Here is a 14,794-nt window from a genome sequence, read left to right on the forward strand (position 1 = left end):
TGAGAGTCTGAGACAAAGCAGGAGATGGCGTGGTTACAGCTTTCTTCAATACTTTCAAATGTACCGGAAGCTATCGAATTATCTTTGGGTTATTGTCGGTAGATTTGCTGGGAAGACGGCTCTATTTTGCTGTGTCTAATTTGATCTTGTGTTGTAATAAAAGTCTGGGCCCATAATGGGTTTATTGTATACTGAAAATGGGTTGACCGAACAAAAACAAAACAAAACAAAGAGAGAAACACATACACGTGTGCTTTAAAACAAACACAAGTGCTGGCTAGTCCCTTTTATTATTAGGTTTACATAAAAAAAAAAAAAAAAACCCTGAAAAACAATTAAAACCAAACACCATATCTGGCGGGACAGAGCAGAGCGGCCTGAGAATATTTGTGGTTAGATCGCCTCACACCTGGTCTAGGGTTCTCTTTATATATATATATACTCAATTGTTATGAAATTTTAGCTTCCGAGATGACTCAACCTACCTGCTCCCCCCAACACCAATCTCCTCCTCGCTCGATGATCCCGCCTCGCAAATCCGTGGCCAGTTTCCACCGCCGCAGGTTCATTATCTTCATCGCCTCTCAATTATGGACCTTACTGATTCTGTTTTAGATCACCACCGATCTGAATTATTGTATTGAACTGGATTACTGATGATTTAAGTTAACCTGGATTTCGTTGTTTTAGGGGGAGGAGCGTTGTGAGAATGCTTTTACAGAGGGAGATATCACCAAACGCCAAGTTTGTGTCGAGGAAACGTTGGAGTAAAACTAGATCATATACTATGAAACAGACAGGACAAAGTCTTCTTTCATGGTATGCTTTGTCTTTTTTTTTAATTGTGTTCTTAATTTCAAAAATAAAAGAAGGGTTTTTTATTGACAATTCCCATTGTGATTGATTGTCATTGAAGGGCTGAGGCAGAGTCATTGCAGCATTTATCTGCCAAGTACTGCTCTTTTGGACTTTCTCCAAAATCAACTATTGCAGCCGCTTTTAGTTCTGATGGAAAAACTCTTGCTTCTACCCAGTGAGTACTACTCCTCACTTGCAGTTACTTTTTTGTTTTTTTTTTTTGTTTTTTTTGTTTTTATTTTCCCCCTTTGAATTACCGCAGTTACTTTTCTTGTAGTGGTGATCATACCGTAAAGATTATTGACTTCCAAACTGGAAACTGCTTAAGAGTTTTGACCGGCCATCACAGGACTCCTTGGGTGGTGAGACTTAAACAATGCTTCTTCCCCTTTCTTCTTTGTTTTGCCATTTGCTCTTTTATAGCTAATGTTCTTTGAGTTTGTACAGGTTAGATTCCACCCGCGAGATTCAGAAATAGTTGCTAGCGGAAGTTTAGATCAGAATGTCCGCTTATGGAATGCCACTACTTCAGAGTGTATTAAATCTCATGACTTCCGTAAGTTCTAGGAATCTGAACACTGTGTTTCTTTTTTACCCTAGTTCTCACATCATCTTTACTTTCTTCCTCTCTTACCAGGGAAGCCTATTGCTTCTATGGCCTTCCATGCCGAGGGTGAACTACTTGCTGTTGCTTCTGGTCATAAGGTGGTTTTCTTTTTGCCTCTTAAGGAAACACTAGCCATAAAAGATCTCATAAATTTTTCATTAATGATATGTTGCAGCTGCACATGTGGCACTACAATGGGAGTGGAGAGGAATCAACACCAGTTGTTGTATTGAAGACGAGGCGTTCTCTGAGAGCTGTACACTTTCACCCTCATGGGGCTCCGTTTCTCATGACCGCAGAGGTGATTGATCATTTTTATCTAATTAGGATTTCTTTTAAATTGTTTGTCTGCTTACATTTTTTCTGAACTTATGTGGCTCGTAGGTGAGTGAAATAGATCCGTTAGATTCATCAATGTCTATAGCAACATCTGTGGGTCACTTGAGGTATCCTCCTCCCCCTGCTATCGTTTTCACTCGCCCTGAAAGCAGTCAAGACCTTCCTCTTGTGCCAACTCCACAAACTGTTGGAAGGAACCGATCAGATCGCCCTGAGCTTGGAAATATTCGGCGGTTTATACAAGGATGGTTTATGCCTGAAGGTCATAGTCTTGAGGGTGGAGTATCTTTTCCAGTTCAACCTTTGGCGAACTGGGTGCAGTCTGAGTTTGCTACCCCGCTTTCGGCTGCAGCTACAGAATTGCCTTGCACTATCAAAATCAAAGTGTGGCAACATGACATCGGAGACCCATTTGCACTGATGAAATCTGACACATGTCTGTTAACAATACAGCATGTCGTCCTTTGCAGGCAAAACTTACTTCTTCTCGCTTTATGATGTTAAATCATATACATACCTTTTTTTTTGTTTTGTTTTTTAATTGTATGTTTTTGATATTTGCAGTGAGATGGGAGCTCATTTTTCGCCCTGTGGGAGATACTTAGCAGCCTGTGTTGCATGTGTTGTTCCTCATGCTGAGATAGATCCTGGACTGCAGACACTAGCTCAACAAGACTCAGGGCTTGCAACTTCCCCTACTCAACACCCTCTCACAGCACACCAAGTCATTTACGAGCTTCGTGTCTATTCTCTCCAAAAGGAAAGGTAATTGCCACTCAACTTATATCTCGTTGTGTTAATTCTACCTTCTTAAAAACACACGTCCCACACAGATAACAGATTCAGTAAAGTATGTTGTGGTCTCTATGTTTTACAGCTTTGGTTCAGTACTTGTGTCACGTGAAATTAGAGCTGCGAATTGCTTGACCTCTATCCAGGTTAGCCCCCTTTTTTAAGGATAATCAGATTTGAGTTTCTCTGGATTCTGAGCTTCAGATGGAAGCTATTGCTAGAGAAAAATTTATGTTTGTAATAGTAAGTTGTTGATGATGCTTTAAAAGAAGTATTAACTGAGGATTTTTTGGGTGCAGTTCTCGCCCACCTCCGAGCATATAATGCTTGCATATGGACGGCATCATGCTTATCTTTCGAATAGCATTGTTACTGATGGTGAAGCTACATCACATTTTTTCAGAGTGTTGGAGGTAAACTCCCTACGCTACATCCTTGTATTGGTATATTTTAAATTGAGGATATAACATAATTTTGTATGTAATGAATCAGATATACAGAGTTTCGGATATGGAGCTTGTGAGAGTACTCCCAAGTTCAGAGGATGAAGTGAATGTTGCTTGTTTTCATCCTTCTCCTGGATGTGGGCTTGTTTATGGAACCAAGGTAAAAAAAAAAAATCTGATAAAGGAGATCATTCATTATCAACCATGAAGATAAATATAATAACTGATTCTGATGTTGTTTTTTTTTTTAACTTAGGAGGGTTCACTGAGGATTTTCCAGTACAATACAGCTGCTACCTCTAACTTCACTGGACCAAACACCTATCCTGATGAGAACTTGTCCGAGGTAGCCTAGCATTATACAAAAATAATCGTTGGATCTTTTTGGAACAAACCAAATCAAACAAAAAGGTGCAAACATATGCATTAGAGTGTTCCAAGCAAGAAAGAAGCCATTTTTTTGGGTTCCATAAATCTTTTTCAGACATTTTCTTTTAGGTAAAGAGACTGCAGATAAAGAAATGTAAAAAATACTGTTTCTGTTGTTTGTAACAGAGTACCCTTACCTTTTTATATATTAAGTTATTAACAAATGTGTCTTCTTCTTAAAGTAATGTTATGAACTTATGATGCTGAAGCATTAGACCATTTTCAATCCCCTTTTAATTGTTTTCCTCGTGCAATAGAATAACTCTAAAACAAAAATGAATTTTTTTCAATGTAATTTTCTATAATAAGAAATGCTATATTTTTTCCTCTAGTTAGACCATTTCTAACTCATTTCTATTTTAGTTAGATCATTTCTTATCCATTTCAATATTTATTTCAAAAATATAAAAATTATATTATAAAAGTGAGTTTTGCTCTAATGTATATATAAAATAAAGTTAGAAATGCTCTTATACAGAAACACTAGATTTGCTGATATATTTGGAGAAAAAATAACATTTTTATAGAAATAAAAAGAAATTTAGTATTTTCTACTATAAATGAACATATGGAAGAGAAATCAGCCTCTTTTAAGGTTTTTATGTTATAGAAAAACAAATAAAGTATACTAGGTGATAACCTGCTCCCGAAAATTTATAAAAACATTATATTTGGTGATTATAAACATTAAGTGTTCTACTATACATATTTTGTATTTTAATAATAGTTAACAAACTTATACATGCCAAATAATAACCAATTACTTTATATACTATTACTTACTTTACGTTTTTACATATTATGTAATAACAAATAATAAATATATATTCGATAACTAAAAAACCATTAACTAGTAAGTATATAGTTAAATTGGTGCAAAGACGTAAGTCAAATAAATCACTCTTGTTTATTTACTATCATTTTATGGTAAGTAATTCTAAACAATCAAATTTATTTATTTTGTATATAATAAAATTTAAATGATATTAATATAGATATATATTATACTTTAATATGGCTATGTATTAAATGAGACTTCATAATTATATGGTTTATGATCATTCATATCTTTTTATTAAAAAAATTCAAATTATTGATAACAATTTTTTTAGTTTGGGTGTTTTAATAAGTTTATAATTTATAAATTTTCTTGAAAATTCATTGCAAATTTTGAAATTAAAATATTTATGTATTTTTATATGGTATATAGTTTAATATATAAATATTTATATTATTTTAAATATCTATTAAATGAGATTTTTACCCATGTGGTTTTAAGATCATGTGTATCTTGTTATAATGAAAATGTTAAACCATTGATCATATATATTTTTTTTAACATGAGACTTTTAACAGTTTTTTGTTATAGTCATTTTTAAAAATCCAAAGCATAATATATACGAAAAATATAATTTTTAATTTTATGGTTAATTTGATTGTTTAATTTATTTTAATAATATAAAATTACACAAAAATGATGGATGATACACAAATTATTATTAAAATCATTAATTATAATATATATATATTAGTCGCATTAGGTAATTTTGTACATTTTATTTAAGGAAAGAACGAAAATAATAATTGTACACTTTTAATTAATTTATGACTAGTTTAATGAAAAGTATAATATATGGTTAGATGAAGTAACATATTTCTCTAGAGACTTTGAAAAACATTACACTGATGAGCAGTATTTTGAAACCCGACCTGGGCCCGCGGTTGAACTGGTAAACCCGGTGACCCAGCAAAAAATCCGGTTTGAGTTTTGTTAAGAACCCAATATTTAGAAACCCGCAAAAATCTGCGAAAACCCAGTAAAACCCGGAACCCGATACTAGTTGAACCAACGGTTGAACCAATAAATAACTTTTACTTCTTTTCTTAGTTTTTATTATGTTTATATTTTACGTTCTAAGTTTCCAATTAAGAAGTTAGGTGCCGGCAAAAAAACGAAGTTAGGTTTTCCTTTTCAGTTTTATATTTGTAATTTTTAGATTTTGATGAAGATTTCACTATGCCACCTGAAGAAAATGAAGTGAACGATGGTAAAGAGAACCAAAATTAGTTGATGTGATTTAGTGTCAGTTTATTTCTGTTACTGACAATTTACTACAATGATCTTTTACTTTTGATTTATTTTAGATTTGAAGTTTAATTTATTATTCACATTAGACATTTAAATATTTATGAATTTTATGTCTTGATTTTTTTTCGATGTCATAACTCTTATCTTGTCACCGAAAATTTTAAATAGTCTAAATTATTTTTTGATATTTTGTATGTCAAATGAAAATAAAAATATAAAAACTAAAGTTAAGTATTTTTTAAATGTTTTTAAACATAAAATATATACATATCCAAACTATTATTTTATGTTTTAAAAAATATTTAGAAAATATTAAACTTTAATTTTTATATTTTTATTTACATAGCTAATATATTATTATATAATAAATTTAATTTATTTATTAACACGTGGTTCATCCGGGGTCGATCCAGTAACCCAGCGACCAGGTAAGTCGTCTGGTTCAGTGTCCAGGTTAGGTTTAAAAATATTGCTGATTACACATGTCATAGCTAAAATGTTATAATACTTTTCAAATAATATACATGGGATTATATGATCAGAAATACTTGCACCCTATATTTATTTAGCAAATTGAGTAGCAGGTTTGACAACGTAACACGGAACTAAGAGTAAGAGAATTAGGGCTTGTGGCAAAAGGGAGACGTTCGTTTCAAACAATGATGTTTAAGCCCAAACCATTGACTGTTATTAAAGTTGTCGATACACTTGGGCAAATTGCATAGGGATCTGGAAAATGTAGCGAGGATAAGAAGGATGTAGTGAAGGCACTTACCGTGGCAACAACATACTGCGAACCTCTTAACTTAACTCGTTAGGAAAAGTTGCGGTTAGGGTTCTCACGTCAAATTGTTTTAGCTGCCTTGAGAGTTGGGGCAAGCGTCTGTATATGATGAAGAACACTCTAAGCCACTTTTAAACACCAATAATCTTTAGATGAGACTCTGCCAAGATTGTGAAAGAAGTATTATCTGTGCTTCCTGTTTATGGTATTATTTTTCATGCTCTTTTAACTAGTGGTCTGTGAAATCTTTCTGATGCATTCACATGATCAATTCGGGATCACCGTTTCCACATGCGAAAATGTTTCAGCTCTAAGTTTATTTTAACTGAAGCAACTTTAACTAGCGTGCTGCTACGATGTTGATAATTAAGAATTCCAGAGCAGCGACATTGGTCAGTCTTATTCTTATGCACCTTGACATTTCAATTTTTTTTGTATGTGCCTTGTTGGTATGTTTTCCATACATTTTTTTTTCTATTTAGGTACTGGATTCTCTGACGCACAGCTTCAAGAGCTATCTTCTAGTGTGGTGCAAAGTCATTACTTCTCCAATACTAAGAAAGATATTTTGTTTCCTCTCTCTCCAAGATTAATACCTTGTGGACCCTGACAAGGTTAACATTATCTGAGTTACTAGACCATCATTAAAGGGGATCCTTAACAATGGAATCCTTAACAAAAATAATTAAATATTTGAGTGGGTTCCACAAAAAGTCAAGGATCGGTAATAGAAAGTACAAAATAAAGACCAATCCTGGAGGAGTTTTTGCACTGTTCGCAGGCCTCAACGATACGTGCCAGCCCGCGATTGGTTCGCTTTTTAATTTTTCTTTTTCAGACAAAAAAGAAACAAAAAAAAACAAAAAAATTTCTTAAGAAACCGTGCCACCGATTTCAGCGATAATTATGCTCTTAAAGCAATAAAGCTTATTTCATTCACATCTTTTGTTTGGTTTAAAAGGGATTTTTTTTGTAGAATATTAAACTTATGCTATTTGTTTGTTCTTAATGATTGAGTGAAAAGAAAACAAGCAGCGGAAAAATAAACAAGTAGCCGAAGAGCATTTCCCAACAAGTACTTCCATTTTAAAGATGGAATTCAAAATAAGATTTTGAGGATGAGTTGCTCTGATGATAAACCTCAAATATATTTTAAGTTTTGAGAAGAGTTCTCTGGCTCAGGAGCCAAACGGAGGATCGCCTTGCTAGTCGCTTTTGAGAGAGAGAGAGAGATGGAGAGAGAAAAAAATGATCAATTATGTAAACAACTCTATTTAGAAAAGAGCTTCTAGAATGAAAAAAAAAAAGAAGAAGAAGAAATTGACTCTGGGCACCAAACATTAAATATCGTATATAGGTAGAAGTGTTTGATACTGTATATTAACTCTTACAAAAAAATATATTTTATACATATATTTTCAAAAAAATTGAGCTTTAGATGCCAAATTATAATGGCTGGGCTTGGACAAAGTTGACAGTATCTATATTGTAACCTCAATCTTATCTAAACCCGTGAACAGAATCTTACACGAAAGAAATTATTAAGCATAAACCAAAAATGGCATATTGGCATGCATACACACACATTGTCCTCATATAAGAATAAAATCTCGAGCTAGCGCACAGACTAGAAATCTACACAAACACAAGGGAAGGTAAAGGGTTTGGATATCGAAGAAGAGGAGTGCACTTAAGGGGATGAGCCATAGCCACCATCATTGTTCCACGAGCCTCTTCCATGTTAACCTTATCTCCTTCGATTTTCCAATCAAAACACTGCACCATCACTCCAATGGCGATTCCTGCAGAAAGATAAGCTAGATTTGATCCAGGACAGCCTCTCCTTCTGCTTCCAAAAGGAATGTATTTTAGGACTTCCTCTTTTATCATCTCGTCCTCTTGACCACCTGATCTTGGAGAAGCTGGTAAAAACCTCTCAGGCTTAAACTCCTCAGGGTCTTCCCATAAATATGGATCTCTCATTACAGGCTTACAGCATAGCTGTTAACTAGAAGTGTTTTCTTCTCCAGTACATCAAAGCATCCTACCTTACACCCGTCACTGAAGGTCTTATCACAAGAGGTCCTGGTGGGTGCAATCTCAGTGCTTCCTTAACGACAGCTTGCAAATAAGGCATGTTAGCTAGATCTGTTTCTTGAATCAACCTTGTTTTCCCTACAACCAAATCAATTTCTTCTCTCAAACCTTTGGGTTGTTGAAAGTCTCTCAAAGCAGTTTTATTTTCTCAACGTCAAGAAGCTGTCCGAAAAAATGTCGAGCGTGCTTTTGGAGTCTTGCAAGCTCGCTTTGCCATTGTTAAAAATTCAGCGCTGTTTTGGGATAAAGACAAAATTGAAAAGATTATGAGAGCATGTATCATACTCCATAATATGATAGTACAAGACGAACGAGATGAATACACTCAATTTGATGTTTCAGAGTTCCAACAAGGAGAAGATCACTGAAGTTCACGTGTCGATCTCAAGTATTCTACAGATATCCCTTCAAATATCGCAAATATGATGGGTATTCGAACAAGAATTCGTGATAGATAAATGCATCAACAACTGAAAGATGATTTGGTTGAACATATTTGGCGTAGATTTGGACGTGATGAAGACAACAACCGATCTCATATGATTTTTTCAAATAATTCTCGTTTATTGTAATAATCTTTGTTTTTATGTTTTTATTTAAAAATCTATGTTAAAAATGTTATCTTTAATTTTACTATGTATAATTTAATAAAAAAATTAAATTTTAATTAAAAAGTTTAATATTATTTTATTTTTAAGAACCCTAAAATAAGAGACTTGCAATGGAAACATCAAAATCTCATGTTTCTTAACTAAGGTGATGATTGTTTCCTTGGTTTTTAGATTTTAGCTTCTATTTTTTGGATTTTGGTTTTTGGTTTTTAGATTTTAGTTTTTAATTTTTGGTTTTTAGTTTTTGGTTTTTGATTTTGCTGTAGATTTCAGTTTTTTAAAAAACATGAATGGTTGTTTTAGATTTTGGTTTTTAGTTTTTGGTTTCTGATTTTAAAATTAATAAAATGAAAAATATTATTAATAGTAAAATATTTATTCTGCTAAAGTAAAATATACTATTATACAAAACACACATAAAATTATTTTAAAACAAAAAATGTAAATATAAAATAAAACTATCGTGAATCTCATATAGAAAATTTTGAAAATCTATACTTAGTAAAGTTTATAGAAAATGGGAAATATTCCTAATCTTATTTAATACTAAGTAATATAAAGAATAGAAAATATATTTTATAAGTATGAAATAGTAAAAGAAAAAATACTAGTTCTAGTCCTAGTTAATATTAAGTAAAACAAAAGAATACAAAATATAACTTATAGGTATCAAATAGTAAAAGAAAAAAAAAATCTAATTTCTCTATATAAAATAAAAAAATTGTATTAACAATATATATATATATATTAATATATTTATATATATATATATATATATATATTTATATATAGAATCTTCTGTAATGACTAACTTCAAATACATAAATAAATAAATTTATATTATTGATAATTTTCAAATTTTATTTGAATTATTTTATATTTACATCAGTTTATTGTTAGATGTATGTTCCAAAAAAAAGTAGCAAAACAATGCATTAAGTATATGTGCTCATGGTTGGATTATAGATGTTATCTATATGTACATTTATTTTTAATGCCCTATGGTTGTTTTTGTCGCATTATTGATTTTTTTATTTGTAATAAGAGCAAAAGTAAAACACGTTTTAGGTGAAAAACTAGAAAAAGTTGGATTTTGGTTTTTGTATACAAATAGACAGTTATTTAAAAAACTAGTTTCCCTACATTTTAGGAAAACCATTTATTAAAAAGCTTGATTGGATGAAAAATAGTTTTTGGAAAAACAAAAACCAAAAACTATTCCAAAAACTGGAAACAATCAAACTCTTAGTCTCTTAATCAATTTTATTCCTTAAATACTATTAAAAATCAATTAAGAAACCCTTAATGGGTATGCAGGATAAAGATGCTCTTATCAGGCATTTGAAACAGTTTTGTGAAAAACGACTAATGAAGACCAAGAGCAAAAAACGGTTTTAAAACATATGAAGCTTGTAATTCGTTCTCTACTCATGATTTGTGTTCCAAATTTTGGCACTGTGATCTGCTAGCCGTTTTCGACATAGATTTATTTATATAGTTACTTGCTAAGATTGTTGACGAAGACGAACCAATTTTTTTACTTCAGGTCTCTCTGATTCCTTTCATTTACCTTTTTTTTTGTTTGGAAACCAACTGGGGTTTTAATCGGACTTGAAGATAGAGGGAGCTATAAAATCTAGAAAGGTTATTGCACAGATTTTTTGCCTTTTCATAGTTTCCATGTTTTGATATTGCGACGTTGTAGATTTCTGATTCATTAATTAGTATGAAAGCAGAGTGTATTATTAGAGCCAACAACCAGAAACAATGGCATCCAGATTACCTTTCTGACTGTAGCCAAAGGCTATAAACTTATACTGATAATGCCAGTTTTGATAAACGTTGAAAGAAGGATGCATTTACGTGCACTCGGAGTAGAAATTATGCTATGAATCAAGAAAAAATAAACAAAGATGCAATGGATAAATCTAAAGAGATTGTTCAAAAGACAATTTATGCATATATGTCGAGCAATTACAAATGTAAAAAATTATCGCGAGTTTCTACACTTTTATTCGAGCTCCTGATTTTGTGGCCTAATGATCTCTTTTCCTTTGTGGTAATATCCACTTTGAAACTACATAACAAGAGATCTGGGAAGAGACAATGGATAAATAAAGGAAAAAAATAAGAAAAGAGAAAAACGAGAATGGCTCCAAAATAAATAAATGGTTTACGTTCACTAGTAGAAAAATGCCGTATAAAATTATTTCGTGACTAAAGACAATTTTCGTGACTAGGAGACACCATAGACACGAAAAGTTATAAAAATATTGTGTTTAATACAGTCGTAACTGTCTGAACCGAAAATTGTCGGAAACTAGTAAAAGAAGACGAGAACTCATCGGTGTGTCGAGACAAAGACGATTATTAGATAGAGAACGTTCGGTCGGTTTAGAAATAATGAAATAAGCGGTAGAAAACAAACCGGCGAAAGCTAGTTCGCCGGGAATTACAAGTCAACGAGAAAAAAAAATGAAACCCTAGTTCTAGCCGAAAGTAAGTATGTGTGTGTGGTCGATTTGCGGATCCCTTCTTTGTTGCCTCCTCGCTCTCCTTATATAGACGACCGGTCGATGACCTAATTTGGCTTTGTCCAATGGGCTTTCCGCTCGTTGGGCCGAGCTATTGGGCCGCTGCGTCAAGCCGTCGAATCGACTGCTTTCAGTCGCTTGTTCGATCGACTGAAAGCGGTCTCGAGTCGAGCCGTCGGCCGATCGCAAGCCGACGAGCTGAACCTTTTCCAAATGGTTATGGGCCAGACCAACTATTCTGTGGGCCGTTTTGGGAGGATCAAATACATACCCAACAGTAACTAAAATTGACCGTGATAGTTTGTGACAAAAAGGATATGATTTTATATCATGACTAAAATTAGGCATAGGTATTTTATCCGCACCCAAAATCCAAATATAAACCTCAATTAAAACCCCCAAGCCAAAATATAAAAATACTCGAACGGATATTGAAATAAGAGAAATTGGATATCCGAAACCAAATGAATATTCAAACATAACCGAACCTATATATATACTTAACGTTTTAATCTACTTCTCTTATTCTTCACATATATTTATACTATGTGATTCTTCTGTGCTCATGCACGGATACAAATATTTTATAATATATATTATAATAACTAATTAATATTTAACTTTCAATTTAAATAATTTTATAATTTATATGTATAATTTATATTAATAATAATATATTTTTGAATTAGACATGTGATTTTGTGTATGTGATATCTAGTCGGTAATATTTTGTTTCTCTAAATATATTAATATTTTGATAATTTTTTAATTTTACATTTAGGTTAGGTGTTCTCTTAAATATATTTTACTGAGATTTGATATAACATAATATTTTTTTTTTGCTAATCAAATAGATAAATTAAACTAAAGTGTGGGTTGATTAAAAAGTACATAAAATTATTTTGAATCTCATGCAAATATATTTTACAAAAGAAATAAATTGTTAAAATTATTTAATATTTTGAATCTCATCATGCAATTATATTTTACAAAAGAAATAAATTGTTTAAATTATTTAAATTTTATTTCATTCTAATATTTTGAGTTATCCATAATTTATATGTATAAAATTAATAAAATATTATTATAAAATAATATGTTTTTATTTTATTATTTTAATATCAATATTATTTTTATAACCTTCCTTTTTGAAATCATATTATAAATAAATATTATTAAAATCCATTTTTAAAAATTTTGAAATTCTCCTTTTTATTTTATATGTTATTGGAAAACATAAAAAAGTAATTAAAGTTAAACTCTAATTAACAGAAACTACCAAATAAAAAATAAAGTAAATTTAATAGTGGCAATTAAATATAACATTTTAAATTGTTTAAAGGTACTTTTTTAATCAGCGCGAGAATTAACATGAGCGTAACACGTAGAAAATTGATTTTCAAATAATATGATAAGGATATGTGTGAGTAACATTTTTTTGTTTTATAAATTTTTGGAACAACGTATCTGTAATCTTAAGCATCACGTGTGAAAATCCAAATGATAGATGATAATCTTAAAATAATGATACTCTCTGAATTGCACAAACACGACACAGTGACCAAAGGTTTCTCCTCTCTTCAGTCGGACATCTCTAACTCAGAGCATAATTATCCCTGGGACTTTTTATCATGTCCCCAAGTTTTTTTATTAATATTTGTGAATGGGGACTTATTTGTGGGACTTTGGTAAATTGTTGGATTATTGGTAGGACTTTAGGTTGGTTCTTAAGTTAATTTTTTAATATAAATAAATAAAATTATAAAATATAAGATAAAACATATTAACTTGTTTAAATAGGATAAAATTATTCATTTATAAAAAAAACATATTATTACATATTATTATTTCAGACAAAAAAATACAGATTTAAATAAAAACAAACACAAATTTTATTCATTTTAAAGAAATTAAAATATTACATGTTATTATTTCGGAGATGTCCAAACTTATCCCATATATGTTCAACCAAATCCCTTTTTAATTGTTGATGGGTATGTGAATCTCGAACTTCTTTCCGACGGCCAAGTACATTTCCGGCCTTTTTAGGCCTTCTTACGGTGAATGAAAACTCTTCATCTTGAAATTCCTCAATGGTGTTTGCATCGCGTTCATCTTCGACTATCATATTATGGAGGATGATACATGCCTTCATAATATTTCCCATTTTTGCTTTATCCCATATTTTTGATGGATTTTTGACAACGGCAAATCTTCCTTGGAGGACTCCAAAGGCACGTTCAACATCTTTTCGAACTCTTTCTTGGGTATTAGCAAACAATGACTGTTTTTCGGTTTGTGGTAGTTTTATAGACTGAATAAAAGTCGCCCATTCCGGATATATACCATCTGTTAGGTAATGTGCCAGATGGTACTCCGTTTGGTTGACATAATAGTTTACTGCTGGGGCGATCCCGTTAATAATGTCATCAAAAACAGGAGAACGATCAAGAATATTAAGATCGTTCATAGTACCTGGAGCTCCAAAAAAAGCGTGCCAAATCCAGAGGTCTTTTGAAGCAACTGCCTCCAACACAATCGTTGGTTTTCCCGTTCCCCGTGAATACATTCCTTTCCAAGCGGTGGGACAATTCTTCCACTCCCAATGCATACAGTCGATGCTTCCAATCATCCCCGGGAATCCACGTTCTTCGTTGATATATAGTTGTCTTTGCAGATCCTCCGGTGTGGGATGTCGTAGGTATTCATCGCCAAACAAGGCGATAATACCGGCGGTAAAATTGTGCAAACTAGCTCGGGCCGTTGTTTCAGCAAGACGGATATATTCGTCTTGGGCATCGGCCGCACCACCGTATGCCAATAGGCGAATAGCTGCAGTACATTTTTGCAGGGGAGAAAGACTGTCCCGTCCGGTTGCACCTTCTGATTGTTGAAAATACGGTATTTCTGTGGAGAGACGATGCACAATACGAACGAACAAAGATTTGTTCATTCGAAACCGGAGCCGGAATAAACGGGTAGAGTAGGTCGGAGTCTCGCTAAAATAATCATTCCAAAGCCTTTTGTGCCCTTCTTCCCAATCTCTCTCTATAAAAATTCTTTTTTTTCTCTCTTTTGGTTCTGGAATAGGATCATTAAATCCTAAAAACTCATCAGTTATCGACGCAAATTCATCATCACCACTATCATTGTTGTATTGATAATGATAATGTGAAGATGATGCCATTAGAATTTTAAAGAAAAATAA

General features: G+C 32.3%; 1 protein-coding gene and 1 pseudogene across 2 annotated transcripts; one reads left to right on the plus strand and one right to left on the minus strand.

Moving 5' to 3' along the window:
- The first annotated feature begins 301 nt into the window (after positions 1–301).
- Positions 302–3,635, plus strand: LOC111209883. Of its 2 annotated transcripts, none has more exons than XM_022709917.2 (13): positions 302–563; positions 691–819; positions 917–1,033; positions 1,136–1,220; positions 1,306–1,414; positions 1,496–1,563; positions 1,641–1,766; positions 1,850–2,274; positions 2,369–2,569; positions 2,682–2,742; positions 2,896–3,009; positions 3,089–3,202; positions 3,299–3,635. In XM_022709917.2, exons 1-13 carry the CDS (start codon positions 472–474, stop codon positions 3,395–3,397), a joined length of 1,740 nt encoding a protein of 579 aa, XP_022565638.1. In that variant the 5' UTR covers positions 302–471; the 3' UTR covers positions 3,398–3,635. The 2 variants fall into 2 exon arrangements, with proteins under 2 accessions (XP_022565638.1, XP_022565637.1); XM_022709916.2 differs by having other exon boundaries at positions 310–563; positions 1,121–1,220.
- A 1,372-nt stretch (positions 3,636–5,007) lies between these two features.
- LOC125592527 lies at positions 5,008–14,773 on the minus strand (annotated as a pseudogene).
- Between the last annotated feature and the right edge of the window lie 21 nt (positions 14,774–14,794).

Source organism: Brassica napus, chromosome C9 (genome assembly GCF_020379485.1).
Source record: "Brassica napus cultivar Da-Ae chromosome C9, Da-Ae, whole genome shotgun sequence".
NCBI classification, from domain to species: Eukaryota; Viridiplantae; Streptophyta; class Magnoliopsida; order Brassicales; family Brassicaceae; genus Brassica; species Brassica napus.